The sequence below is a fragment of the Penicillium brevicompactum genome (assembly GCF_028827555.1).
Source record: "Penicillium brevicompactum strain IBT 35665 chromosome Unknown utg000006l_segment0_segment0, whole genome shotgun sequence".
In the NCBI taxonomy this organism is placed as follows: domain Eukaryota; kingdom Fungi; phylum Ascomycota; class Eurotiomycetes; order Eurotiales; family Aspergillaceae; genus Penicillium; species Penicillium brevicompactum.
The window spans coordinates 717,616-744,285 of NW_026623209.1; the positions used below are offsets into that span (position 1 = coordinate 717,616).

Below are 26,670 nucleotides of genomic sequence, written 5' to 3' on the forward strand. Positions count from 1 at the left end.
AGCTGATCTATAGCGACGCGTTGACATCGGAGGTCTTCTGTTCTCACTTCTATTGGCGATGTTGGTCGGGATGCCGAGAGACAAATACAAAAGAAAAAGCCGAGGTAAGCCTACGTCATTCCTTGCCGAGGTTTCCGGTGGCTACAAGGCGCTAGGTACACACCTTTAGCAAATTTCTTATGCAAATATCACTTTGACAAGTCCAATTCAATTCTAAACAAAATACATAAGTCTTATGTTCACAAATTTCACAAGAGAGCAATTCCCGTAAAAGCCCGATAATCCTCAGCGAAAAGTTTCCGCTTGTTGCTGCCATCCAAATCGCACCGGTAGATTGATCCGCCCAAATCAGTGAGGTAGATATGCGAGTTGGGTACATCTAGCTTCAACCCGATAGCTTCATTTAAACCCCTGGTGAGAATCTCATGTGTACCCGAGGAACCCGCCGACAAAGGGAGACCGGCTTCATCCAGGCTGGTCTTGTTTAGCGAATTACCCCAAGGAATTTCACCACGATCAGTCCAATAGAGAGTGCGTGTCTCCTCATCAACTTCAAGGTCAATTGGCTCAGGGAGGTCGCTCAAAATGCACCGGGTTTTGTTGTGCAGATCCACTGACTGGCTCTTGGGCATTGCGATATCGGCGCAGAAGATGCGGCCTTTACCTCCTTTGGGCGGCCCTTTCTGGGTCCAATAGAACTTTCCCAGTGCAGGGCTAACAGCAACTCCCACACACCAGTTACTCACATTCTCTTGCGAGTCCTGATCTTTTGAATTGTTGTCGACCAAAATCTCGAGATCAGAGCCATCGAGAGAACACCGGTAGACACGACAACCCTCGCGATCGCTGAAATACACTTTCTGCGCCTGGTGGTCGAGAGCGAGTTGCTTCGGGGTATTCACAACGCCTGGAGCAACCAGTGTCATAATATCGGACCCATCAAGCTTGGCAGAGTACACAGCCCCATCAGGCTTTCCAGGAACTCCCATGCAAGTCCAGACCATGCGGCCGGAAGCCCGGTCCACAGCTAACCCATCAGGCAGAGCTTGGTTTTTCAGAATTGCTTCATAGGACTTTCCGTCAGAAGTAACCTTAAGGATCTGCCCCGCAGATGTGTTGGGCGTAGAAGCAGAGAGCCCTACATCCAGCACCAAGATTTCGGGCTCTCTTGACAGGTCTTTGGCAGTTGGTTTGTCATCTAGAGAGTAGAGACCACCCAGAGAGCATTTGTTTCCTAGTTTGCCTTGATCCAGGTAGTGGGTTTTCAGGAAGTCGACTGTTTTCTCGGCGGATAGTCCGCGCTCTTTCACATAGTGGCTCTCGATAAAGGCAACAGTGTCTAGCCCAATGTCTTCAATCATTAAGTCAGATAAGCCATTCATGGCAGGGTTTGGAGAAAGGAACTTACTATCCATCATTCGACAAGGAAGAGTCTCTCCCTTAATAAACATTTCGCGCCACATGTCATCGATCTCTTCAGGAACTGAAACACCCTCAGAAATGATAGTCAAGATCTCTCGCTTGACGGCAGCCCAAAGTCGATTGAAGATAAATCCAGTTGATTCCTTCCTCGCAACAAAGGGTACTGTAGCCGCTTCTTGGGACCTTTCAACCATGAAAGGGAATATTTCAGGAGAAGTGTGCCCATCTGTCATGAGCTCAACGATCATACATTGAGGCGGCATGTAATAATGCATGTTCAGGACACGCTTCTTGGTCTTCTCTGTGACCTTGCTGATCATCTCGGAGGTCTTGTAGGATGATGAATTGGAAGCCAAAATGCAATCTTCCGGCGCAGTGGTCTCCAATTCAGAAAAGGTGGCGATCTTCAACTCTATCTTCTCAGGAACCGCTTCGATGATAAGCCATGCATCTGCAACAGCCTCTTTCATATCTTCGAATGCCTCAAAGGACCCTGGAGCACATCCGGTCTTCGTGCTGTATGACTGCACATTCTGTTGGATGTATGCAATGGCGTCCGCTCGTTGCTGCTCACTAGGATCCCGAAGTCGAACGCTGTAGCCGGCAGATGCCCAAATGCAACCTGATTGAGAAAAGTGGTCAGAGATGGAGCAGAATGAGGTGTCAGATGGAAAACGTACCTAGTCGACGGCCAAGTACGCCAGCACCGAGGATGGTCACTGGTCGACTGCGATATTCTCGTGGAGGCTGCCAAGTCTGCTTCATATTGAACAAGAAATGTCTCGATATGAGTAAATTCCGATGAAATTCTGTATTGGTAATGTCAGAGAGTGCAGATTTATCTAGTTGCAGTCACACCCTTTTATGTTCCATGACTGTCATTGCCATGCCGTCCATCCTCGGAAAACACTCCACTGAAGCTGGAACCAGAAATCAAGCTCAGTTTGGTGGTAGCCGGCTTTGCCGTTGAGTAACCCGGCAAAGAAGATCGCGACCCGCGTCATCGATACCTCGGAGTGTGCTCCATTCGGGCCGTGAAACGGGGAAAAGATCCCGAGCCCAGCAGGGATAAGGGATAATGGTTCCACTTGACGATAGTCTGGGTCTGGGCTGTCAAGACGCGTGACGTTGTCCTTGCTTCCTGCTTGTGGGATTGTCCAGTTTGTTGCGGAGCAGCGAAGCCGAGGTAGACTACCTCGGAAAGCATTGACATGAGAAAGCCTTCATTGCTGATTGGTCAAACAATTTCATTGAAACATCAGGAAGGATTATCAACTTCCTTCTCAGTATAAAAAGGTATTTGTCCTTGACAGGTGACGCGGCAAAATTCCTCACCGTGGTATTCGCAGCTTTCACGCCAAAATGACTTCTCTGAAAGAGTTCAGCGTGAGCGAAGTGGCAACTCATAATACCAAGGGAAATTTATTCGTCATCATTCATGGAAAAGGTAAAACTCCATTCCTCTGGTATGTGGGAGGTCTTGCTAACACCCATGGATGTCCAGTCTACGATATCACAAACTATGTGCGAGACCATCCCGGTGGCGCAGATGTGTTGATGGACGTTGCTGGCGAAGATGCCACGGCCGCTTATGAAGATGTTGGACACTCGGAGGATGCAAATGAGATTCTCGGGACATACTTGGTCGGGACTGTGAAGGATGCGCAGCAATTCGTCCAACCCAAGGCCGTCCGTGTCATACAACAAAGCACTTCCGTCGCAACCTCGCCAAAAGAAACATCATCAGCCGCGCGAGCTCTGAAGGCAACTGCCTCCGCCCTCACTGCCACGACGTTAGTTTACGTCTCTACCAAGAACCATCGGGCCCTCAGTGACTTTGCCGCAACCTTTTTCACATCCTGGGGAGTTACCGGCGTTCATGTGCCATACCCTGAATTCCTCCGCGGTGGATTTTCGAGTGGATTTGCTGCTGCCACTCTGGCATGTGCAGTTGTTGGTGGATCCATTGCAAGCAAACTATCGAGCTTCACCAAGATCGAGTCCGGGTTCACCAAGTATCGTCCGCATATCAAAGCTTCATCCGTGAAGAAGCAAAGCCCACACCTCACAAAGGGGTTCCTTGAGCCTAAAACCTACAAACGGCTGCCGCTTGTCAAGAAGGATCAATTGTCTTCGAACGTCTTCCGCTTTGTCTTCCAACTTCCCGCTTCGCGGGACGTGATTGGACTCCCCATCGGTCAACACGTAGCTATCAAAGCCACGATAAACGGTGCCAGTGTTTCGAGGTCTTATACTCCGACATCAAACAATCTCGATACTGGAAGACTAGAACTAGTCATCAAATGCTACCCCGATGGCCTTCTCACTGGACAATATCTTGCTTCACTTGAAGTCGGCGACCACGTGGAATTCCGAGGACCGAAGGGTGGAATGAAATATCACAGCGGTCTTTGCAAGAAAATAGGCATGATCGCCGGTGGAACTGGAATTACACCAATGTATCAACTGATTCGGGCTATTTGTGAGGACGATCGAGATACTACCGAGATCAGCTTGATATATGCCAACAGATCTGAGGAAGATATCCTGCTTCGTCGCGAGCTAGAGACTTTCGCTCGAGCTTATCCCCAGAACTTCAAACTCTGGTACATGCTTGATCATCCCTCTGAAGGCTGGGCCTATGGCAAGGGATATGTCACATCTGAAGTCATGGCTTCGAGACTTCCTCCTTCTGCGCCCGACACCAAGATCATGCTCTGTGGACCACCAGGCATGGTTAATGCCTCAAAGAAGAGCTTAATTGCCGCAGGCTTTGAGGCTCCAGGGGCTGTGGCGAAGATGTCAGATCAGATTTTCTGCTTTTGAGATGCACCTGTTGATTTACTATTTCGCTCGATCACCTTTGTAATTTTAGAACTCAAGCTGTCGTCAATCTCTAGACTCCCCCTCGAGATAGAATATTGAAGAACTTAGTCCCTAATAGACATGTCTAACTAAATTCTCACCTATTTCTTACTCCAGGCATAAACAAGGTCTACATGTCTCGCACCTTTTTGACGTGCTTCATTGGGTATGCTGGGTGCCTAAGTACCAAGTTCAACCATAGAATAGATTGCCGCTTGGACTATGGTACACATTAAATACTGGCCATGGAGAGTAATCGCCTTGAGCTCTGAAGTACGTTTCAGGTCCCTTCCATTTGTAATACATGCTGATTTGCCAATGTCCCTCCGCTGAAAGAACACACCAACGGAAGTCATGCTCCGCACAATAACAAGGATTTGCTGGTGGACCCACTTCACTACCAGCTTTAAACTCACTTTGTGGATACAGACAGAGTGGAGCCAAATTCTACCTCGGAACTTCGTCTCATCTTATTTGTTGAAAACTTCCCGTCTGCGACTTTCCGAGGTAGTGTCAGATATGATACCGCACCAATCGGAATTGAGCTAGATCCACCCTCCGAGGAACCGGCATCCCGAACTATGCAATCACCGAATGGGAATTTTTATCAGGGTGAAACTATTGGATTGATATAAATGGTCCAGGTAATATCTCTGCCATCTGTTTACTCAGTGACACCAAAGTCATACAAAAATGCCCGCGAAGCTATTTTTTCTCCTTGGTGAGGACGTGTCCTCCGCTAGGAATATTGATGTTGACCCAACGAGTGGCCTGGAAGATCTCAAACACTTGATCGCAGCCCACTTTGCAATTGTTGAGCCAAATGGTAAGTCGAAAGCATGGCTTTGATTTCTCCAAGACTTTATCTTTACTGATCACTTTTAGGCATCGGTTTCCAAGCTGAAGACCATGAGCTCGGCGAGGTTTCGGAGATCACTTCGGCGACCACGCCAGTCGCAATCAGTATTGACGGGCACGCAATTCGCGATGCTCCAGGTCCGAAGGGTCTACCTTTCGTCGGAAATTTCTTCGAGGTATATCCGGATCACCTTGGCAATCACCAACGCCTCTTCGAACAATACGGACCTCTCATCAAGACGACGAACCTCGGGCGCACCACATACCATACCAATGATCCTACACTTGCAGCAATCTGTTTTTCCGAGTCTGACTTCTTCACTAAGGAGATCAATGAGGCTCATCCGCTTTATCCTCTGAAACAACAGGCTGCTGGTGTTTTCTTGGGAGACACCGACACCCCCCGAGTGGAGAGTTGCGCATAAGTTTCTACCACCAGCTCTTGGTCCCAAGGCGGTCCGTCACTACGCGCCTATGATGCAGAAGACAGTGGAAGATTCCTTTGAGGTTTTCGATGCCCTTGACAAGCAAGGCGAAGCATGGAACGTTTATCAATACATGTTGAAGCTCGGTTCTCAAGCTGTTGGCAAGCTTACACTTGGCATGGATTTTGAGCACTTCGTCTCTTCAGACGCTCAGCTTCACGAAATAGTGCATCTCATTGCTGAACTTCTTTCTCTCAACAAGAAGGTTTCATCGAAGGGAGATTGGTACGGTCGACTACCATTTGGTGATCCACAGCGACTCAGGAATATCAAAGCCCGAATTGAGGAGCTTATAGGTAAATCTATCAAGGAAGCTGAGAGCGGCGGCGTGGAGGACCTTCCACTCCAGGATGCAGCACTCAAAGCCTCTAATATGGTTGGTAAGTAAATATCATAGGATATATTCCCGATTGTCAAGTCACTAACACAGCAAAGACTACGCAATTCGTGCCACCGACAACAAAGGAGAAAAGCTTCCTAAAGAGAGCTTGATTTGGGCTCTACTTGTAGCAACCGGTGCTGGCTTTACAACTACAAGCTCCCTGCTATCCTGGTTGATCTACGGACTCGTGACATATCCCGGAATGCAAGAAAGACTTCTACAAGAGCTGGTTGACAATGGTATTGATGAGAACACGGAGATTACAGCTGATGTCACCGATCGTCTGAGTTTCCTCGACAAGTACATCAAAGAGATGCAGCGTCGTCACAACCCAAGTTTCCAACCAGCGCGAACCGCCAGAGTGGATCTCGTACTGCCTGGGGGTTACAAAATCCCCAAGGACTCTGTTGTTCTCCCTGCATTGCATCACATTCATAACAACCCTGATCTGTGGGACAATCCTCACAAATTTACCCCAGACCGCTGGGATACAGAGGAAGTCAAAAACAGACACAAGGCAGCGTATGTCCCATTTGCAATGGGTCCACGCATGTGCATTGGTTTCAACTTTGCTTTGCAGGAGATCAAAGTGTTTCTTCCGAAGCTGATCTATCGGTATAAGTTCATTCGTGAGGGCGATGGGCCGATTGAATATGACCCCATGTTCCAGTTGATTCGGCCCAACAACCTCTATGTGAGAGCAGAGAGGAGAGTCAAGTGGCCTCCGACAACAGAATCCTTGGAGCAGGCGCACTTGTAACGGTGCCCCTCCATGGACCTTGGTATGATAGTGCATATCAATCATCCCGCAACGGAACATTGTCCTTTCCTGAAACCATTGTATTTTTCCAAATTTTTGACTTGTAGTAAATTAGGTACCATATTGAGAAATTTAATGGTGACACATCCCTTATTTGTACATACTACGCAGCTGTATACCTCCAGGGCTAGTAGCAGTCAGGGTCAATGGTATCTGAAATACTGTGATTGGCATTGGCCGCTGCAGACCTGCGTATGTAGCAGTAGATGAATCCGGTGTCCAGAAAACTTCCAAGCTTTTATATTGAAGTCGACTGAGAAGTGCGTTGGGTGTCTATTTTGTCGCGTAGACCGCAAGATGAAGCTTGGGGCCTTGGAACCCACTTGGGCATTGTGCACCTCCAGAGCTGCACACCAATTTCCAAGGTTATGATTGTTTCAATGGATAGATCTCGGGAGCTGCGACGAGAAACCTTGGATTCATTGTTCATCTATCAAAGTGGTAGATGACCAGTTGTCGATTGCGATTCTCCCCTACAATATATCTCTCACAGCCGGCAACCTTCCCCCTGTTAATGAAATCCATGCTTTTGCCATCCGTAAAAGTGGAGCGAGGAGTCTTGATAGTCAAATTGTCGGTGCCATGATACCCAGTGAAATCGAAGGTAAGACGGAAGTCGACTGCACCGTTGTCGGTGATATGATAAGTGATTGGAAACCATTGATCAATCGTCATGCCATCGCATTTTATTGGTTCCGCATTTAGACCGCAGTTTCCCCGGTAAGGAGGCAGCACACCAGGGAATTTCCGGCGCCAATGAGGCCCATGTCCGTTTACAGGGATGCTTGTCGAGATCAACTCAGGGAGCAACATGGTCTCAGAATATCCCGAAGAGGGGACTCTGCTTTCTGTAATCTCAATTTCTTGTGAATCATCCGTGACTCTCAATCTCTGCATACTGGGACAGCCTCGTTGGCGGATGCCGAAGAATTCCAAGTCGCGGAAGCTGAATCGTGAAACGATGTGAGGTGAGCCGTCTGGTGCATCATCTCTCAATCGTCCCGATGGATCCGATGATGGCCGATAAGATGACTGGCTGGAGATATCCCAGACGAACATGGATTCAATGGGCGCATCATCGTCTGCTGTGTAGAGGCTCCGGTTAGGTTGCCAGGTATAGATCACGTAGTGTGTGTTGTTGTGGGAAGAGAAGAAGCGATCACGCTCGCTCAGCGGGTGACCCAAAAACATTATTTTCCACTCGTTTCGGGGAATGATATTCCAGCCATCATTCGCACCTTGGGAGATATCGAACGACGACGCAAAATGCCGGTGGACACCATCACTTTCATTCAGCCAGTGGAAAGCCTTCGACTCCGCCCACTCAACTACAAGTAAACGTTTTGCCAGACGAACGCGGCGAACAGCCTTGCCAGAGATGATGAACGGTACCATAAACTGCCGGTCCGTTTCCAAATCCATCAGCACAAGGCATCGATGCTGAGCGCTCGGATAGACTACCAAACGGTCTTCGACGGTCCATAAAGCTTCGGAGCATATCTTGCCAATGACTCCCATGTTATGGCTTGAATGCGTATCCCATGGTTTTACCTGATACCATTCATGCTCCTTGGTACTGCCAAAGGCATCGCAGAGTTGGTATTTCTGGATAGAGCGGGGCTTTGCTTGCTCAAGGTGAAAGTATCGCGAAGCAACCTGATCAAACATCTCCAGAGCTGAAGCATGACATTGAGAGTCAGAGCTTTTGCTCAATTGTTTGGCTTCTGTCGTCCATGGAAACTCTCGTTTCAAGATCGGGGCCAGCATGGCTGGGTTGCTAAGGGCCGCATTCCAAGCGCGGGAAACGCGACGAGATCGGACAATATCGGTAGTTCCCAAATACCCCAGTATCATCCAGAAGATATCACTGGGTAGATATGCAAAATCATGGCTTTGGGGTTTTGACATTGCTGAGCGTGGGGGTACAAACGGATATGGGGGAACTGCGGGATCTTTATAGGAAGGGACTTCCTGCGGCGTCCTCTTGCGACCCACGCGACAAAATGGACATCCCACGCACTTCTTACTTGATTTCACTACTTGTACAAGAGAATTTTCTGGACACTGGATCCACTGCTACATTAGTTCAAAGCACTCTGGGTTATTATTCTGAGACAAAAATCCCTCATCTTCCTCTAACCTAAGATTATCCAGGTGAGCCCAATCTGGATTAAAGCTTTCTAATGGCTACTTTGAAAGACTTATACTCAAAGAGCCACACAAAAGACCAATCAAAAGAACGTGCAATGCTTTATTCAACTAAATACTCAGGTGTTTACCTAAGGACATGAGCAAGGTAGCGCAGTAAAGGCAATGAAATCAAAAAGCAAACTGAATACTTCGTCCCTGCAATCAATGCTTCTTGAGCACGAAAGCATCGCCGTTGAACTTACAACGGATACAGCCCTTCAGACCACATCCACGGCAGGTAAGAATAAAGAGAGGCGACCAAAACTGGCATGTTACACATTGGGCTTGGCCATATTCCTTGTACCAGCCGCCCAGATGAGAACAAGCTTCAGGGCTCTTCCGAGCTGTTGCGTGAGTCCCAAAACTCATTGAGACGCGGATGTCTTCCAACCAGGCCGAGTAACTCTCAAGCACCACACCCTGGAGCTCAGTAGCTAGATCATTGACTGTATAGCGTCCCAATGGGTCAGCAAGCTTCTGCTTGAAATGAGGTATCAACGGTCTCAAGCTCGACTCATAGCTAGCCAGGTAGGTATTGATCAATTGAGCAGCAGGAGAAGAGGGATCCAATTGCTCACCCAGTGGAGAGTGGTCACCCGAGCCAGAGTTGACCGAGCAAGGGCGTGTTGGGGACTCGCTTGCAATGATACTGGCGGGACGATTGCTGGCGCAGAAGCTTCGAGCTGAGCTGCTGCTGATCGGAGAACTCTGTGTTAAGACGTCGCTAACAGACGGTGCGGGGCTGGATGGAGCCTCGAATGGATCCTCGAGCTGGATGGGGTCCTTTTCTGTGCCAGTAGGCTTGGTGCTCTTGGGCTCCTGGTACATAATATTATTGATGGTGCTCAGGTTGTTCCAATCCATCGAATTGTATCCAGAATAGTAGGTTGGGCCTTGAGTACGACCCCAGACCCCGGGAGGAGACCTGAGTCCATTGACCGCATTGTAAATGGCTTGGTCAAAGGGGGCAACATGAGGCGTATGTTTCTTGGCCTCCGCTCTTTCTTTCTCCAATTGTTCTTCCATGTCACGGACCACTCGATGTCGCATAGCCTGCTTACGAGCCTCGGCTCGTGCTCTCTCCACTTCCAGGTCAATTCCGTCCCATTCCCGTTGCCATTGGGCGTTCTCGGCTCGAAATCTCGCTTTGCTGGCTTTGGACTCCTCGGAATCCGGGTCCATATGCACACTGTTTCCGAAACTGTACATGTAGCGACTGGATCCAGATGAAAATCCAAAGTCATTTGATCTGTGATATCTGTTCCGCTTCGGCAGCTGGTCAAAAACCCCGTGAGAGTCCTTCTTGAAGTCTCGCTTCGGCGGTCGATTGGTAGGGAAATGGTCATGGAATGCATTTTCTGCCCCCCTTCACGTTGACCAGAGTTCGTCCCACGACATCCTCTCTTTGATGACCGTCCAGCATCGGCGTCAGTTGCAGGAGCTGGCCAGTCACCGGGGGCGTGCCCGGCCCACCGCCGTTTTCCCTTGATATCCAAGATCCTGTCGAGCTGAGCACGGCGCGAGGGATCACGAAGAAGCTCAACCGCATATTGAACCTATACCCAAATCATTGTTAGTGAAATGCATCCAGCATGGCCAGTGTTTTGAGGTGTCAATGGCCTACCTTTTGGAATCGGGCGTTTGTCGCATCCCCAGTTCCAGCCTTGTCGGGGTGGAATTTCAAGGCAAGACGCTTGTACGCAGCATTGATTTCTTTGATGTCAGCATCTCGGGCAATGCCCAAGATGGTGTATGAGTCGACCGTCACGTTAGTTGGCGGCATGTTTGCCAAGCGTCACCTTGGTGCGGCTGTCAAAGCAAAATCCGAGTTAATAATGAAGAGCCAAAGTGACGGTGGTATAAAGGGAATTTGAAAGAGAAATGACGGAGACGAGAAAGGTTAATCTTGATCAGGCAGTTGCGACTGTTGTGATAGAGGGCCCATATACTTACTCACAAACGGTCAATTCGAAGGTGTGGACGCCGGAAGCAAGATCAACTAATTAAGACGCAAGAGCAGCAAGACGAGAGCGAAGAAGTTCAGGTGTGAATAACAATTGCAGTGTGAGCAGCCGGGGAGCACCAGGCGGAGGACAAAGACGAGAGATCAGAGTCAAAGTAGGAAATGAAAAGAACTTCCCCCATCAAAGGTGCGTGAGTAAACACGACTAAGTTTTCCTTTCAACACTGTGGTAGTGAAGTATCAAAGACCTGCACAAGATGAAATCAGTGCTACGAGAGAAGGGGATACATAAGAAATTGAAAATGGATTGACTCTGATTTTACACAAGCTGAAGGTCGATCTAAATATGAACAAGTCTACACTAGAGGCGACTTCGTCCCGTAGAAGAAAGCTTCTACATGTCCGCACTGGCGGTAGCACCAGTGATAATCTCAACAAGTTCACCGGTAATAGCGGCCTGGCGCTGACGGTTGTACAAGATCTGGAACCTGGGGCACTGTTAGAATCATGCATAGTAAGGAAAAGAGACATCACATACTTGTTGATCATCTCACCAGCGTTCTTGGAGGCGTTCTCCATGGCGTTGCGGCGAGCGGAAATCTCACAAGCGTGACCCTCGGCCATGGCCCAGAAGAGGTTGTTGGCAAGGGCGTACTCGCGGAGGCTGGACAGAGCCTCGTCGTCAACCTCGTAAGAAGAGATGTTGGCTAGATACGACGTCAGTGCGGGATTCAGCGGGTATGTATTGGATCAAAACTGACCGGACTGGGTGATAGCCTCCTCGGAGTAGGCCTCAATGGAGACGGGCTCGTAGGACTGGGCGTTAACGAAAGAGTTGTAGATAATGCGAACGCTGGCGTAGTCCTCGGGAAGGAGAGCAATCTGGTCGGCGATAGCCTGGGCGTCGGCGAAGGTGGGGATGTCCTTGCAGACGTTGGCGAAGCTCAGAACGATGTTCTCGGGGGCGGCACGGGAAAGCTGAGCCTTGGCCTTCTCACCGAGAATGGCGATGTCGACGTTGGGGTTCTCGGCCAAGTAGCGGCGAGCGGCCTTGCTCAGACCGGAGTGAATACCACCGCAAAGACCCTTGTCAGAACTGGCAATAACCAGAAGAGTCTTCTTGTCCTCAAGAGGCTTGGTCTCGGCCTGCTCGAAAACGGTGTTGGAGGTCTTACCGTAGACGCGGGAGTCGTCCATGGCCTTCTGAGCGCGGGTGAGACGGGTAGAAGCAACAATCTTCATGGTGTTGGTGATCTTCTCGATGTTCTTAATGGACTTGAGACGACCCTCGATCTCACGGAGAGTTGCGAAACCGGCGGCATTGGCGGGGGCAGGGCTTAAGTTCCATGTCAGCAATTGCGATTCACGTCTCTGTGCCCATTGAGCATAGCTTCCAGGTTTGGTGATGTTGATGCTGCGTCGGGGTACGTCGGGTGGAAGGGAACTGCACGAGGTGTCGGATGAAGACTTACCGAGCGGCGGCGGCACCACCAGCCCGAAGAGCCGGGCGGACAGCACGGGAGAACATTGTGTGAGGTGTTGGAGGGAGAAAGGTAGGTTTGCAGGTAGTGACTGCGGTGGAGAGGAGTGACGAAGGTTAGACGCAGATGCCTCGCTGGTCGGGAAGTGCGAAGTTGAGAACTCCTGGCTCTGTCCCGGCACGCCGCTAAACCGAAAGTGGTATGGGTCTACGGTGACCGATTCCGACTTCCGGCGCAATCTGGGAGCTGCGGACTGAGCGGTCGCGCCGGGCAGAATCGGAACGGCTCAAGCCAGTTCAGGCCAGTTCAGGCCACTGCGGGAAAAACATTCCTCAGCCACTGACTCAATTAGCTGAGCTCTCCATTGCTGGCCTCAGGCACCCTTTATTTACAGCTTTCTGCCTGAGGCACCACGGCCTCAAGGCGCCTTTTCCTCCAGTCCCCATTCCTCTCTAACTTATTCCTCTGTTTTCTCTTTTCATTCTCATCTCACATTTCTATTCTTATCCCACCCGCAACACCCCTCTCTACCTGCATCATTGATGCAGCAAATGTTTTAACTGTACTGTCAGTGCTCATTGGTCAGGATTTCCTTCACCTCAGCCATCTATCAAGCGGCTCGATTTGTCCGACTAGGCGCAAGAGGGCCCTCGCCTTTAGCAAAACCTCGATTCGTCTCATTTTACCCTCGCATTCCGTTCACTAGACCACCAAACATAAACATGAGCTCCTCCGAGGATGACATTCCCCTCGCGCGCACCAATGGGCGTGGTAAAGGTGAGTTCCTCGGGTGATTCGGCTGTCACTACACAACTCTATACTATGTCGCAGAGATGCGATGTGCACTTCTCGCTTTCTTCGATGTCTTAATGCCCTACATGGACTTCCTTTTGCTATATCCAAGTCCTCAGTTCTCTGCTTGCGCCTTGACGTCACTTTCACCCAATCTCGGACCCAAGTTCAATCATCTTGCTAACCTTTGATCTCCTACACCTTTAGCTACTCCCAAGTCAACTGATTCCCAAATGGCCAATTCCAGCCCTGCCGACACCAACGGTCATGTTGACCCCGGGGTATCTATCCGCTTTGGCCCCGTGGAGGACAAGGACGTGAAGATGGAGGACGCGGAAGACGGTGCGCTTGGCGCCAGTAAGCGCAAGTCCCGGGCTAGCATCGGAGAAAAGAAGTCTTACGCAGAGGAGGAGAGCAGTGAAGAAGAGGAGCCTCTGGTACGCTTTCCACACCGGCTGGGGCTTGTTTCTCCCACTGCGGTATCAACAGCCCCCTTAGTTACGACGTCTAATCATTTGGCAGAGTAAACGGCGACGGACTTCCGTTAAGCATGAAGACCCAGAGACCGACGACGATGTGCCCCTGGCACGCAATGGACGCAAACTTCCCAAAGCTTCTGAGACTGCCATTGGGGAAGAATCCGATTCAGATGTTCCCATTGAGCGGAAGCTTACTGCGCAGAAGCTGAAGATCGAGAAAATAGCCGAAAAAGATGCGCGCAAACCAGCTGCTAAGCAGACCAAGCCTGCAGCAGCTAAAAAGGCAACTAACGGCGTCAAGAAAGAGTCTGCTGCCAGCAGCGCTGCCGCCAAGAAGGTTAAGGCCGAACCTGCGTCCGCAAAGAAGGCTAAGGCCAAGCCAGTCAAGGCCGAAAGCCAGGATGCCGAGGACAAAGAAGATGAGGAAGACGAGTATCGCTGGTGGGAAGATCAAAGCAAGGGTGATGGCACTATCAAGTGGACAACATTGGAACACGCCGGTGTTGTCTTCCCACCCGAATACGAATTGTTGCCGAAGAACGTCAAGATGAAGTACGATGGGATTCCTGTCAGCCTCGAGCCCGAGGCCGAAGAGGTTGCCAGTTTCTTTGGAACCATGCTCAACTCAACCCACAACGTGGAAAACCCTGTTTTCCAAAAGAACTTCTTTGGTGACTTCAAGGATATCATCAAGAAGAGTGGTGGCGCGAAAGACCCCAAGGGCAACAAAATTGATATCAAGGAGTTTGCGAAATGCGACTTCCAGGCTATCTTCGACTTCTACGATGCCCAGCGTGCAGAGAAGCGAAACTTGACACCTGCGGAGAAGAAGGCCGCGAAGGCCGAGAAGGATAAGGTGGAAGAGCCGTTCCAATACTGTATTTGGGACGGCCGCAAGCAAAAGGTTGGCAACTTCCGCGTCGAGCCTCCCTCTTTGTTCCGCGGACGAGGTGAACACCCCAAGACCGGCCGTGTAAAGACGCGTGTGCAACCTGAGCAGATCACCATCAACATCGGAAAAGATGCCAATGTGCCCCCGCCTCCTGAGGGCCACCGCTGGAAGGAGGTCAAGCATGACCAAGAGGGTACATGGCTTGCTATGTGGCAAGAGAACATCAACGGAAACTATAAGTACGTCATGCTGGCCGCCAACTCCGATGTCAAGGGCCAGAGTGACTTCAAGAAGTTTGAAAAAGCTCGTGAACTCAAGAAGCACATCGAGAAGATCCGAAAGGATTACCAGAAGAACTTGAAGCACGACATGATGGTGGAGCGACAGAAGGCCACCGCAGTCTACCTTATCGATCAGTTTGCTCTGCGTGCTGGTAACGAGAAAGGTGAAGATGAGGCAGAAACCGTCGGTTGTTGCTCACTGAAGTACGAGAACGTCACCCTCAAGCCACCTAATACTGTCGTCTTCGATTTCTTGGGTAAGGATAGTATCCGGTTCTACGATGAGGTACAGGTCGATCTGCAGGTTTTCAAGAACTTGAAGATCTTCAAGAAGGCGCCCAAGAAGAATGGTGATGAGATCTTCGATCGACTTACAGTATGTTACCCTACACTGGCCCCATTGCTATACGCATAACTAACAACACAAAGACTTCTGCGCTTAACAAGCATCTGGCCAACTACATGCCGGGTCTTACCGCCAAGGTGTTCCGTACCTACAACGCTTCCTACACCATGGGATCTGTGCTCAAGGAGATGAATGGAGCTGGTGGTACCGTCGCCGAGAAGGTCAAGGCATATAACGATGCCAACCGCAAGGTTGCCATTCTGTGTAACCACAAGCGCACGGTCACTGCTGGTCACGCCAATGCCATGGAGAAGATGGGAGAACGTGTAAGTTTTACCAAATCATCATGGCTGCTGTGAAATCGCTAATTAAACTCTTTCCAACAGATCAAGGGACTCCGCTACCAGAAATGGCGTCTGAAGCAAATGATGCTAGACTTGGATCCAACCTTGAAAAAGAAGCGAGGTGCTGCTTTCTTCGAAATCGATGAGGATCTTGATCAGGATTGGATCAATGAGCACCAGGCCTTCCTGGTCGAAGAGCAACGAACCAAGATCAACAAGAAGTTCGAGAAGGACAATGAGAAGCGGGTTGCCGATGGCGAAAAGGAGATGAAGGCTTCTGAACTCGAAGAGCGCCTCAGCGCCGTCACGGACCTTGAGAAGAAGTTCAAGAAGGAAAACAAGACGGGCAAGGTCGAGGCGGAGGCCCGAGGCGCGACAGTCGAGAAGCTCGATGGGCAGATCCAAAAGATCGACCAGCGTGTTGAGACTATGTCTGTCCAGGCTCAAGACAAGGAAGACAACAAGGAAGTCGCTCTGGGCACCTCCAAGATTGTGAGTTCTACTTCTCAAACCATCATTTACCATCATCTAACGTTCTCTGCAGAATTATATCGACCCCCGTCTCACCGTCGTCTTCAGCAAGAAGTTTGACGTTCCCATCGAGAAGTTCTTCTCCAAGGCCCTGCGCGAGAAGTTCGAATGGGCCATCAAGTCCGTCGAGGAGGACTGGGAGTTCTAGATCATCAGCCGTTTCACACCTTTTCGATTGCTTTACTTTCTTCGTACATTATTTCGGTTTTAGCTGCGGTCTCTCATCGAGATGGGACAGCTTTTGTTTTGTTCGTTTAAGGGGGTGTAGCTCATGGAGCCCGCATAAGTGGTGGTCGTGGGTACGATACGATTGACGCAGGTGGGAGGTATATTATGGAAAAGAAGAACACGAGAGAAAGCACCCAAAAAAAAAACACGACTCCTTTGCATTTCGCTTGGTTGGCTTGATTAGATGCATACCATGCGCGGCAGTCGGGCACATTTGCACACTTCGTCCCTGCTGCCCTCTGTCTCTTCAGTCATGGGTTAGAAATTAGCTTGCAGGTAGCAATACATTCCATCACTTCGCTATATCTTCCCATTTCAGTGGTCTTCTTCAATATATTATCTAGTACATAGGATATTTGTCGACTTCCAGGGTTAGAGTCAAGCCAACAATGTGCAGGTATTTCAACATTTCTCAGGTTACTCAATACAAAGTACGAAGTAGTGGGTATTTCCTTTGTGGGACCTGCACGACATAGCCATCCGTGCATCTTCTATGCATAATGCATATCAAGTGGGACTCATCTTCATTACTGCCTATGGTAGTAACACAGAAGGGAAGTCGCTGGGGTCATGCTTGATCCGAAATGTTCAAATATCAATTGAGATAGGTTTCAAGATTTTGAATAGATGGCGATCAGAAAGAAAGCAGAGCTCAAAATGCTAATGCAGAACCATGCAACTGGAGAAGAAAACACATATGCACCTGGGCATTAGGAATTCCCACAAAGAAAAGGAGTTCTCAATTACAGTACAATCACAATCCATGCCTGGCATCGTCGGACTGGTTCAATCAGTCAGATAAGTCTCAGAATAATAAGAGACTGAATGAATTTCATGGCAGTCATGTCGTGGAATCGATGCAACTTGAAAATCGATGCAAAGATTAATTTTCTTGGGGAAACGAAGACCGTTATGAATCATGAGAAAGGGGGAGAAAGAGAAAAGAAAAAGAAAAACTAAATAGCCGACACACGGGATATCTTCAAACAAGAAAAGAAATTTAGGGGGAAACGGGAGAGATCAACTCTCATGGCCACCAGCCCATCCGCTTATAACTGTCCACGATCTCGCGGATGCTCTCCGCGCCGAACTTGGGATATGCAGGCTTCCAGCCTGTTGCGCTCTCGAACCTCGACCCGTCGATCGACATATCCTGATCTTTGAGCACATCGCGTTCCAGGAAGGGACTGATTGGCCCCGGTCGTGTGATACCGGCCTTCTCAACGAGCTCCGCCCAAGTCTGCAGACTGATTTCATTCATGTCGTCGACCACATCGTCCAAGTTCAGCTTGGCGAGTTGGGAAGCTAGCGAACCGATGAAGGTGACTTTAAGGCCAAAGACCTCGGTCAGCGCATTGGCCACATGCTCCTGCCGTGTGTCGTTGTGGTCGACGACATTGAAAGCAATGGGGCCGGTAGACATATCGATGAAGCCGGCAGCGGCGCGCCATTTCGCGGCTTCGAAGAGCGCGCTGGCGGCGTCCTTGACGTGGAGGGTGTTTATTTTCAGGTCCTTGGTGTGCAGGAGGACCAAATCCTGTTTGAGATCGACGTGCACGGCCGAGAGACAAATCCCGGTGGCGAAGTAGCCGGGGTCGTAGGCACCGTAGACGTGGGGCAAGCGGAGGGCGCAGTACTGCAGATCGGGGATTTGGCGGAGTTCTTCGGCGGCCCTCAATTTCCAATCTGCGAGTTTGTGCCAGGGGGAAAGTTTATCGTCTTCCTTTCGGGGGAGGAACCGCCCTTGTAGACGTGAGCGGTGGATGTTTCGATGAAGGCGGGGATACGGCGGCGGGCGACTTCCTTGCCGAGGGCGACTGATAAACGACAACTGCGGGCTTCGTAGACGTCGTCGGGTTGGGAGTGGCGGGTTTCGCCGCCGCAGTTGATCACGTAGTCGAATTGTTGACCATTGGCTCGGTCGAAGATGCGCGGGAAGTGTTCTGGGTGGGTGAGAATTTGCGTTCGGGGTACAGGGTCGGCGACTTACGTTCACGGCTGGCATCGGCTTGAACGAACTTGTCCTGAGAGCATGCTTCTGCGAATTCGGGAGCTAACCAGGCTAGTTGAGGCAGGACTTTGTCGACCAGACGAACTTCCGAGGCTAGGTTGTTTTCGTGGATGTATAGGGCGAGGTGACGACCGATGAAGCCTAGAACAGTTAGAATAGGCCCAGGAATATCACCAGAGTCCAGAAATATTTACCGAGACCACCAACAATCAGCACAGCAGGTTTGTCCATTGTGGTGAAGTTCTCCCCGCAGGTTCAGGAGATTGAAAGGGGGGGAAGTTGGGACGGGAGAAAGGAGGGGCCGACTGAATCGGAGCAATCAACTCGAAACAAGTACGGAGTATTGTAGTGAAGCAAAGAACGAGGAGAGGGGGAAAAGAGAGGAAAAGCAATTATATCAATAATTCTATATAAGGCTATATAATCTCCCCTGCCAAGCCGGTTGTGGGTTTGCACTAGAAATTGAGGCAATTTTGGATTTCAATCGAATAGAAATCTATCTGTGACGTCGGCAAAAGGATAGTGTGTCTTAGTGCAGTTAGTGCAGTTAGTGGCTTTAGTGTGTCTTTGGCAATGTAATTAGTGTAGTTCTAGCGAAAAGTGAAAAAAAAGGGCCCTGGACAATACTTTCAGTACTCCGTAGGGAGTAAACATCCCTGCGTCCGAGTCCCATGGTACCGGTTCCGATCACCCGAACTGGCCAAGCATTTTTTATAGATCCGTTTCCGACTACACCACTACACCACTACACCTGTGACAATTAGATGAAGTTCCTGGTAATGCTCTCAATTGTTTCTTAGCGAGCCACTAGAAATCTGTGATAGGGATATAAAGACATACAAAGTCTGATACCGGGGGCCAGGGCCCGGAAAGATACTGTCGGACCTCGGGACGAAACATAAGAGAATATAGGCAGAGAATAATTATCTTGCTCTCCTTTCCCTTTAAAAATCTCCTTCGAAGCACCTGGACATGACCGTCGATCTAGTGGGTAGCCTTGGAGGTTTTTTTGGGTAGCATTCCCTACGATCTTGTGTCTACTGTTATACAGGAAAGACGATCACACGCATGACTGGTTGGATCAAGAACATTGGAAGGCGAGAGCAATATTAACTATAGCATACACGTGTGTGTCTACAGTATGTGGAGCCCAAATCAAAGGGTCTAGGGGCATTTGCGTGCGCAAAACCGAGCACTCTAGGACCGAAAGTTTCCTGCGTCGAATTGTGGGGGGGTGGGGGGGCTTCATGAGATCTTTGATTGACGTGATCATGGTCTTTGGGATGCAAGTCTCGCTTCATCACTCCAGGGCTCATTCAGTGAATGACCCTCTAGAAGCTTGCGTTCATATAAATGGTCGTAGCGAGGTGCCGTTAGAGGGCGATGGCGGCAGTGGCTTTTTATAATGGTCAATAGATGAGAATTATGTGGAGGCGTTCGAGTGAGAATGAACAAGCCCAGCCTCCAAGTCTAGGTCAGATGGGGAATGGGATCATTGACGACCTGGGGAGTTGAAAGGAGAGAGACTTGCACAATGTGATGTGTGGCTCATTCTTGATGACAACTGATGGAAGTTTGTAGTAAAGCTACCTAACTCCCAAGGTCATCGAGGAAATTTGTCGAATTAATCAATGCCAATGGATAAATACCCTATGTGGCAGGGAATTGACACAAAAGCGTAAGCCTCCACCGGGCTGCTTGTCTATGAGGATAGGTAAATCAAAGGCAATGCCTTTCTGGAGGCTCCCATTGAGATGATGAGACATCACAAATTTGATAATACATTGAGAAACCTTGGAAATACCATGAGAGTGTCCAAACTCATCGATGTAGTGGATGTGCATCAAGATCCTATCTGCAAACCACTCGGGTGGTTGCTATGAGATATACTTAACCATCTACGATCAACATACAATCCACATCTGACAGTCTAGTCCACCAGTCGTGAATTATGCGATGAAAACACCTTGAGGGCGTAGGTAACTCTGGGCTTAAACCCGATATCTGAAAGTGATATAAACTAAAATAGTAAGCACAATCACAGAGGCGTTTCAAGTCCATTCTTCATAGGCCACAATCAAAACAAGGTATATTTGTAGTGCTCTGACAAAATTCTCAAGAAACATAGAAAAACACAATCACGAAGCACCAAGATACTTGAGCGAGTTGCGCAGTTCCTTAATAGCCGTATCAACATCATCAAATGTCAACGCAGAGACTGCCCAACGGGCATGCTTCTGCGCCAACTGCACTGAGTTATCGTCTACTCCATGAGATGGCTGAGCCGGCACGTATGGCTCAGGCGCAACAGGTGCATGGGCAGCTGGGCTTGGGACAAAGGTAGGCGCAGCCGGGGGAGGAGTGGGGTTACTAGCTGGGGCATCGTAGAATGCAGCCGGGTCTGATGCAGATGTGTCAGTTGGAGGTGGTGGGAAAGACTGGAACGCGGTGGGGGTATCTGGGAGGTGCGGGCCCGAGCCGATAGTCGCGGGTGTCGAAGGGAGGTTCAAGCCGCCGCCCTGGGAATGGTCAGCACCGGCTTGCGGGTGCGAGCCAGGTGCATTCTGGGGCACGGAGGGGATCTCGGGGGTGGCAGGTTGGCGTGGAGCGGATGATGTACGTGAAGGATGGAGTGACTCGTCCAGAGTCGATTTCCGAGCGAGGTCTCGTCCAAGACGGTCAGACTCATCTGGGATCTCTTCGATTGAAGCTTGTCTTGGCTTGGAGGCTTCAGCTACAGACTCATCGAATGCCTGGACATCCGGATCGTCGACTAGCTCTGCTTCTTCTTGTTTGGGTGCTGGGTTGCTTTCGTTCGGGTCTTCGCCGGCCTTGATAGCCTTGACAATTCGGACTGCGTGGAATTTCGCAAACTTGATTCTTCCTGCGATTTCTGGATCGGCCCCCCCAGATTGAACATAGTTCGAGGAAAGTAGCAGCAGCTAGAAACGTGTCTGCGGTTTGCCTTCAAAGGTGATAAGTCATCTGCGAACTCGCGGGCATGCTCCAAAATAGCTCACTTTGTGACCTTGTTGGCGTTCATGGCCGCCTCGGCACGACCAAAGACCTCCAATCCAAATTGTTCAACATAGGCGCTGGCCGCCACGGTATCTGTGACCGTCTCATTTTCCGGGTTCTCAACTTTAAACTACTCAGAGCGAATCAATCAGCGATTGTCGAAAAGGTGCGTGATGCGGTCAGGTAACGGGAAATAGGGAGAAACACTAGGGAAGAAGAACCGACCTGCTCCAACTTGTCCACCAGGTTTGTAGTATATATTTTGATTTCGTCGTCGGAGTTATGAAGACCTCTTTCGATGATTTGGTTCACGATGTGAAAATTGCCTACGGTGTGGGAGATCCAATCAGCCTGGATGTTTCATTGCCCTGCGCGGGGTCCTCGGACTCACACCAGTAGGCCACCACCGGTTTGGCACTCTCAACCTGAGCGGCTCTGATCGCAAAGCGACCGATATCGGCCGATCGTAGCGCAGCTGGAACATTACTCGCCATTGTTGAGGTTTGCTGTGTAGTGGAGAGGAGAATAGATGACGTTTGGAGATTAGGACACCGCCCGTGTGCGGGGGCAGGGGGGTCTTATCGGCTACGCTTTTGGAGATCTGTTTTGTCTGCCTTCAACCTTGGAGGCAGCGTCATTTCATATTCTGAACTTCTATCTGGGTATCATTCGTCCTCAATTGTCCACTTGCCAATTTTCACTTGTTCTTCGGCTAGTGCCTCGACTTCGAAATGGTCTTCCACCTGCCCTCCTGGACCCCCAATGCGCTCGATGACAATCCAGACATTGCGCTCAACGTTGGGATACAAATCGAAGTCATCGACCCGCACTCCTGAGGCAGTATCGCTGTGAACTCCATCTTCAGATGTTGCCAAAACCTCTTTATATGGACCTTGGCCTAATTCAACGGTCATCAACACAGGTGAGGGTGCAGCGGCCCGAGAGTCGATTGTGGACCGTTTGTTTCGCGCAATGAGTCGGATCCGCGTTAAACGAGAGACCCCAAGCGAGGTCAGCATTCTGTCCTTACCCGGTGGAAGAATGCCGACATCCGACAAGACAACACGCCGCCCCGCAGACTCAGAAGCCAATTGCTGAACGACGCATGGGATGGTGGATGAGATCCATAATGTGAAACGGCCGAGCTGGTCGGGTGCGAATGTAGAGCCGACAATGGTGTATGTTCCCTTATCCAAAGACTTAGTCTCGGCCAGGGCGCATCCTCGGCGATAGTCACCACTGTCGGCAATGATATCTCGACTGCGCACGCGCGACACGCGCTGGCCGTTGGACCAGAAGAGTTTGACGTGGGTGGCCAACTCTGCTTCTGTAGTCTCGAGCAAGATTGAAACGTCTGTTTTCTCGGAAATCGTAAGACTGAACTGGGGATTGGAGTGGTATCGAGGCGACTCGGCGTTTCCACCGGCTGTCATTGCTGTCCAGGACCCCGTTGCTTTAGTCAGACAGAGGTACCTATCTAGTGAGGGTGCCACCGCAACAGGAGCAGTTGAAAACGCCGAGAGTGTAAAGTTTTGGCTCGCCGATGGAAGAGATTGCTCTGAAATCACGGCGGTGTACGTAGAATTGGGCGGCATCTCTAGTCTCATGAGCGTATTGGGGGAGTCAACGTACGGACCGCGATAGAGTGCCCCATCGCTGAGTGACACCCTTCTGCCACCTGCCTGGAAGATGTATATGCTGATGAACCCGAGGCCGCTTTCTGCGTGGTCAGTTTTCAACTGCTGGTCCTGTGTCTTGAAATGCTTTCCAAGCAACAGCCATACGGTTCCTCCCGTCTTGCTGGAGATGGAAAATTGTGGGTTCTTCACAAAACAACCGGCAATGAGCCGGCCGTGGGATAAATCCCACGTGAAATGAATATCTTCGCGATATTTGAACAATCCAGGGTTCCAGTTGAGGTAAAGATTTTCGAAATTGAGAAGAACATGTTCACAATCCATCCAGAATTTGCCTGGCGACAAGGGAGACTTTGCATCAGACGGATCGGAACCAGCTGTCGAGGTACTTTGTATGTTTGGCTCTGCGCCGGCCCAGGGGTTCTTCAGTAGAAACTGGCGCCGACCCTGTATCTCCTTCATGTCCAGGATAGCATAATCATGCTCACTGACCAAAGCCAGACCTTGTTCTTCGCTTTCAGATAGCCTCCCAGTGCCGATCGTCAGCACAACGTCACCGTGGTGGAAGGCATTGTACAAACGTCCCCAGACTTCATCCGAGGTGGAGTCATCATGGTGCAGAAACATTTGTTCTGGGATCCAACCCGTCAGAACCCACAGGTCTGTTCCTGAGTTGCTACCTGGGAAATCATAGCCTCCACGAACTTTCAGGTAGGCTTTCTCGATCAGAGCAGGCCAAAGAAAGCTGGGGTTGTTGCGGTCGACCACATGAAGACACCGCGTAGTCTTTGATGAGGGCAAACGATCATCTATGATGACTTTCCGGAAGGATCCGTTGAAGTAAAATCGAAAAATGTACTTTGCACAACGTGAGATCATGGGAACATTCTCTTCATTGCATGGGTACATCGTGGGCGATGCATGCTGCAGTCACTGCATTAGCTTCAAACTGATATTTCATGAATGTTTGAATGCATACCTGCCCTAAACCTCGCTCTGATCTGGAGGTTGTAGCGCAAAGGCTCGCGACTACCGAACAATCGGTCAAAACGTCTTGTACGAGATCCGTCGGCCCGGAGGCCGACATAGTCGGGTTCTTTTCATCATGTACCGAGTTGAGCAATTTCGACGTCTGCAACAGCTCCTGTGGCCGTTTCCAGCCTGCAAAAATATCTTTCTGGACATCAGAGAGGTGCAGATCAGGTGCGTCCCTATACCCGGTTAGCAGCGGTCAATATGAACGTGGCTTCCGACGTACGTAAAAGGCGGCCCTTCCCAGACAAATTCATCCCTCTGCGGCGCCCTTGTCCAGGGTGGGAAAATATAGCCATGGAGCTTCGCGCCCTCCAGAATGATGATTTCTTCGCGGGTAGTGAGCTTCCGCGTGGAGGCAGGCGGCCGCAAAGCGAACGCTTTCTGTGGCCCCGCACATGCGGCGGCTTTCCAGTCGGCAGCGCTCTTGATCTTCTCGGCCTTGATGATCAGTTCTTTACATTTCGAATCAAGTTGTTTCTTCTCGTCGGCTGGTGCTATACGCAGCGCTCTCATGTAATGTTCCGCGGCATTGATAGCCGCTTCTAATGCCGCCTTTTGAGAGGTTGCTGCGGCTACCGCTTCTTCGGCGCTCTATTGCATCGTTAGCTTGAACATCATGGTAGATCTCGTCAGCATGATATACCAAAGCTTGCGATAGATATGTGGGCCCCGATTTGGACATACTTGGAGGTGGTCGTGGAGTAATCAGATCGGACCAAGTAAATTACCGGATTTGGCGCGAGCCGAGAGGGTCCCGTACGCACTGATTTCGCCGTGTGGTTCGGCATGTTCCTATGGTGATATTGGGGTCTTTGCAATTCGAGAATTTAATGTATCTAGGGTCCTATATATCATCAGAGACGTATCTGAGCACAACCAATCCTACCAACAGGCGTTCAACGGAGTATAAAACGTGAAAGCGTGATGTAATGCCTGACATAAGCTAATACCGAAAGTGGACCTCGGCTCATTTTAAGGTGAAGCGCCGAGGTGCAACTGCTCATGAACTCGGTCGCTCTCTTTTTTATACTTTGAATACTCGGGTGACTTCGGTATAGAGGTGAGCTTTCCTGGTTTTCGCGATATTGTTCTTAGATCTCTCTCTGACCGCGATTTGGAGCAGACAGGCCCCGCCAAATATTTCTCCTATCCGATCTTTTTTTTGGGGGGTACATCTTATTCTCTCTTTTCTTGAACTCCCTTGATTTAGAACCTCATTCACCTACATAATGACCGGTCAATCTAAGCCCGCCCTCTCACCTTGGGGCAGCGCCGTTGCAGGCGCAACAGGTGCAGTGCTCGCGAACGCGATGGTATACCCTCTTGACCTGTGAGACCCCGGCAGATATACAATCCACCTATTCAGGGAGTCGTACTGACCATGCCATTCTCGCCTTCAGGGTCAAGACGAAACTGCAAGTACAAGTTAAGGAGAAGAACGGCGCCGCTTCATCCTCCGACCTCGAGCACTATGAATCGACTCTTGATGCCATCACCAAGATCGCGGAGAAAGAAGGCATTAGCGGCTTGTACTCTGGAATGGCGGGATCCCTTCTCGGTGTTGCATCGACAAACTTCGCATACTTCTATTGGTACAGCGTCGTAAGGACCCTGTACATGGCCTCGGCCAAATCACCGAAACCCCCTGGTACCGCAATCGAGCTCTCCCTCGGTGCTGCAGCAGGTGCCGTGGCCCAGATCTTCACAATCCCGGTCGCCGTTATAACGACCCGCCAACAGACACAGCCGAAGGGTGATAAGAAGGGGTTGATCGAGACGGGTCGGGAGGTGGTTGAGAGCGAGGACGGCTGGACCGGCCTGTGGCGCGGACTGAAGGCCAGTTTGATTTTGGTCGTCAACCCGGCCATTACATATGGCGCGTACCAGCGTCTGAAGGAGGGTTTGTTCCCAGGAAAGAACAACCTTAAGCCTTGGGAGGCATTCCGTGAGTGGTCTCAGCTCGCTCGTTGGCCAATGGCCCCGCTAACAATGTCTCAGTCCTCGGTGCTATGTCTAAGGCTCTGGCCACAATCGCTACCCAGCCTTTGATCGTCGCCAAGGTCGGCCTGCAGTCTCGTCCCCCACCAAGCCGAAATGGCAAGCCCTTCAAGAGCTTTGTGGAGGTGATGAAGCACATCGTCGATAACGAGGGTCTTCTGGCTCTCTTCAAGGGCATTGGGCCTCAGATCTTGAAGGGTCTTTTGGTCCAGGGTCTTCTGATGATGACCAAGGAGAGGTATGTTGAATTTCAGGTGAACGTCTTGTTCAAAGCTGACTATCATCCAGGATGGAAATCCTGTTCATTGTCTTGTTCGCCTACCTGAAGGGCATCAAGAAAGACAAGTTGAGCAAGGTCGTGGACTCAGCAGCAGCAAAGGCCCAGGCCAGCCGACCCGCCACTTTGAAATAATTGTCTTTTGAATTTCCTTTACAGCCCCCTCCCTTTGATTCACTATTTTCTGTCACTCGGCGCATTGGTCTGTGTTGGCAATTTTGGATTATGAACCGTCTACTTGATTATACACTTTTCGGACTTACTTTCTATGAAGACTTGATGTGATAGAATCATGGGTCTTGTTTGAATATAGATTTGTACATGCTCATTTCGAT

At 50.1% G+C, this 26,670-nt stretch overlaps 11 protein-coding genes across 11 annotated transcripts; 4 read left to right on the forward strand and 7 right to left on the reverse strand.

Moving 5' to 3' along the window:
• Positions 1-248: 248 nt before the first annotated feature.
• On the reverse strand, positions 249-2,187 carry N7506_008464 (uncharacterized protein; the record flags this gene model as incomplete). The annotated part of the gene is made up of 3 exons (XM_056957757.1): positions 249-1,351; positions 1,409-2,044; positions 2,103-2,187. 3 exons carry the CDS (start codon positions 2,185-2,187, stop codon positions 249-251), a joined length of 1,824 nt encoding a protein of 607 aa, XP_056807147.1.
• A 597-nt stretch (positions 2,188-2,784) lies between these two features.
• N7506_008465 (uncharacterized protein) lies at positions 2,785-4,248 on the forward strand (the record flags this gene model as incomplete). The annotated part of the gene is made up of 1 exon (XM_056957758.1): positions 2,785-4,248. One exon carries the CDS (start codon positions 2,785-2,787, stop codon positions 4,246-4,248), a length of 1,464 nt encoding a protein of 487 aa, XP_056807148.1.
• A 732-nt stretch (positions 4,249-4,980) lies between these two features.
• On the forward strand, positions 4,981-6,772 carry N7506_008466 (cytochrome P450; the record flags this gene model as incomplete). The annotated part of the gene is made up of 4 exons (XM_056957759.1): positions 4,981-5,113; positions 5,173-5,522; positions 5,554-6,010; positions 6,066-6,772. The coding sequence occupies 4 exons, from the start codon at positions 4,981-4,983 to the stop codon at positions 6,770-6,772; spliced, it is 1,647 nt and encodes a 548-aa protein (XP_056807149.1).
• Positions 6,773-7,258: 486 nt separating this feature from the next.
• N7506_008467 (F-box protein) lies at positions 7,259-8,740 on the reverse strand (the record flags this gene model as incomplete). The annotated part of the gene is made up of 1 exon (XM_056957760.1): positions 7,259-8,740. One exon carries the CDS (start codon positions 8,738-8,740, stop codon positions 7,259-7,261), a length of 1,482 nt encoding a protein of 493 aa, XP_056807150.1.
• A 444-nt stretch (positions 8,741-9,184) lies between these two features.
• N7506_008468 (uncharacterized protein) lies at positions 9,185-10,805 on the reverse strand (the record flags this gene model as incomplete). The annotated part of the gene is made up of 3 exons (XM_056957761.1): positions 9,185-10,388; positions 10,436-10,578; positions 10,647-10,805. The coding sequence occupies 3 exons, from the start codon at positions 10,803-10,805 to the stop codon at positions 9,185-9,187; spliced, it is 1,506 nt and encodes a 501-aa protein (XP_056807151.1).
• A 574-nt stretch (positions 10,806-11,379) lies between these two features.
• N7506_008469 (F1F0 ATP synthase subunit gamma) lies at positions 11,380-12,513 on the reverse strand (the record flags this gene model as incomplete). Its single annotated transcript, XM_056957762.1, has 4 exons — positions 11,380-11,473; positions 11,524-11,692; positions 11,747-12,321; positions 12,458-12,513. The coding sequence occupies 4 exons, from the start codon at positions 12,511-12,513 to the stop codon at positions 11,380-11,382; spliced, it is 894 nt and encodes a 297-aa protein (XP_056807152.1).
• A 675-nt stretch (positions 12,514-13,188) lies between these two features.
• N7506_008470 (DNA topoisomerase 1) lies at positions 13,189-16,279 on the forward strand (the record flags this gene model as incomplete). The annotated part of the gene is made up of 6 exons (XM_056957763.1): positions 13,189-13,243; positions 13,466-13,695; positions 13,781-15,286; positions 15,340-15,582; positions 15,643-16,092; positions 16,145-16,279. The coding sequence occupies 6 exons, from the start codon at positions 13,189-13,191 to the stop codon at positions 16,277-16,279; spliced, it is 2,619 nt and encodes an 872-aa protein (XP_056807153.1).
• A 1,107-nt stretch (positions 16,280-17,386) lies between these two features.
• Positions 17,387-18,601, reverse strand: N7506_008471 (NAD-dependent epimerase/dehydratase family protein; the record flags this gene model as incomplete). Its single annotated transcript, XM_056957764.1, has 4 exons — positions 17,387-18,045; positions 18,099-18,302; positions 18,350-18,511; positions 18,565-18,601. The coding sequence occupies 4 exons, from the start codon at positions 18,599-18,601 to the stop codon at positions 17,387-17,389; spliced, it is 1,062 nt and encodes a 353-aa protein (XP_056807154.1).
• Positions 18,602-20,508: 1,907 nt separating this feature from the next.
• Positions 20,509-21,882, reverse strand: N7506_008472 (uncharacterized protein; the record flags this gene model as incomplete). The annotated part of the gene is made up of 4 exons (XM_056957765.1): positions 20,509-21,312; positions 21,399-21,518; positions 21,614-21,714; positions 21,780-21,882. 4 exons carry the CDS (start codon positions 21,880-21,882, stop codon positions 20,509-20,511), a joined length of 1,128 nt encoding a protein of 375 aa, XP_056807155.1.
• Positions 21,883-22,053: 171 nt separating this feature from the next.
• N7506_008473 (calpain-like protease PalBory) lies at positions 22,054-24,742 on the reverse strand (the record flags this gene model as incomplete). The annotated part of the gene is made up of 4 exons (XM_056957766.1): positions 22,054-23,949; positions 24,005-24,236; positions 24,284-24,651; positions 24,704-24,742. 4 exons carry the CDS (start codon positions 24,740-24,742, stop codon positions 22,054-22,056), a joined length of 2,535 nt encoding a protein of 844 aa, XP_056807156.1.
• A 547-nt stretch (positions 24,743-25,289) lies between these two features.
• Positions 25,290-26,470, forward strand: N7506_008474 (putative peroxisomal carrier protein; the record flags this gene model as incomplete). The annotated part of the gene is made up of 4 exons (XM_056957767.1): positions 25,290-25,390; positions 25,461-26,005; positions 26,059-26,296; positions 26,347-26,470. The coding sequence occupies 4 exons, from the start codon at positions 25,290-25,292 to the stop codon at positions 26,468-26,470; spliced, it is 1,008 nt and encodes a 335-aa protein (XP_056807157.1).
• Between the last annotated feature and the right edge of the window lie 200 nt (positions 26,471-26,670).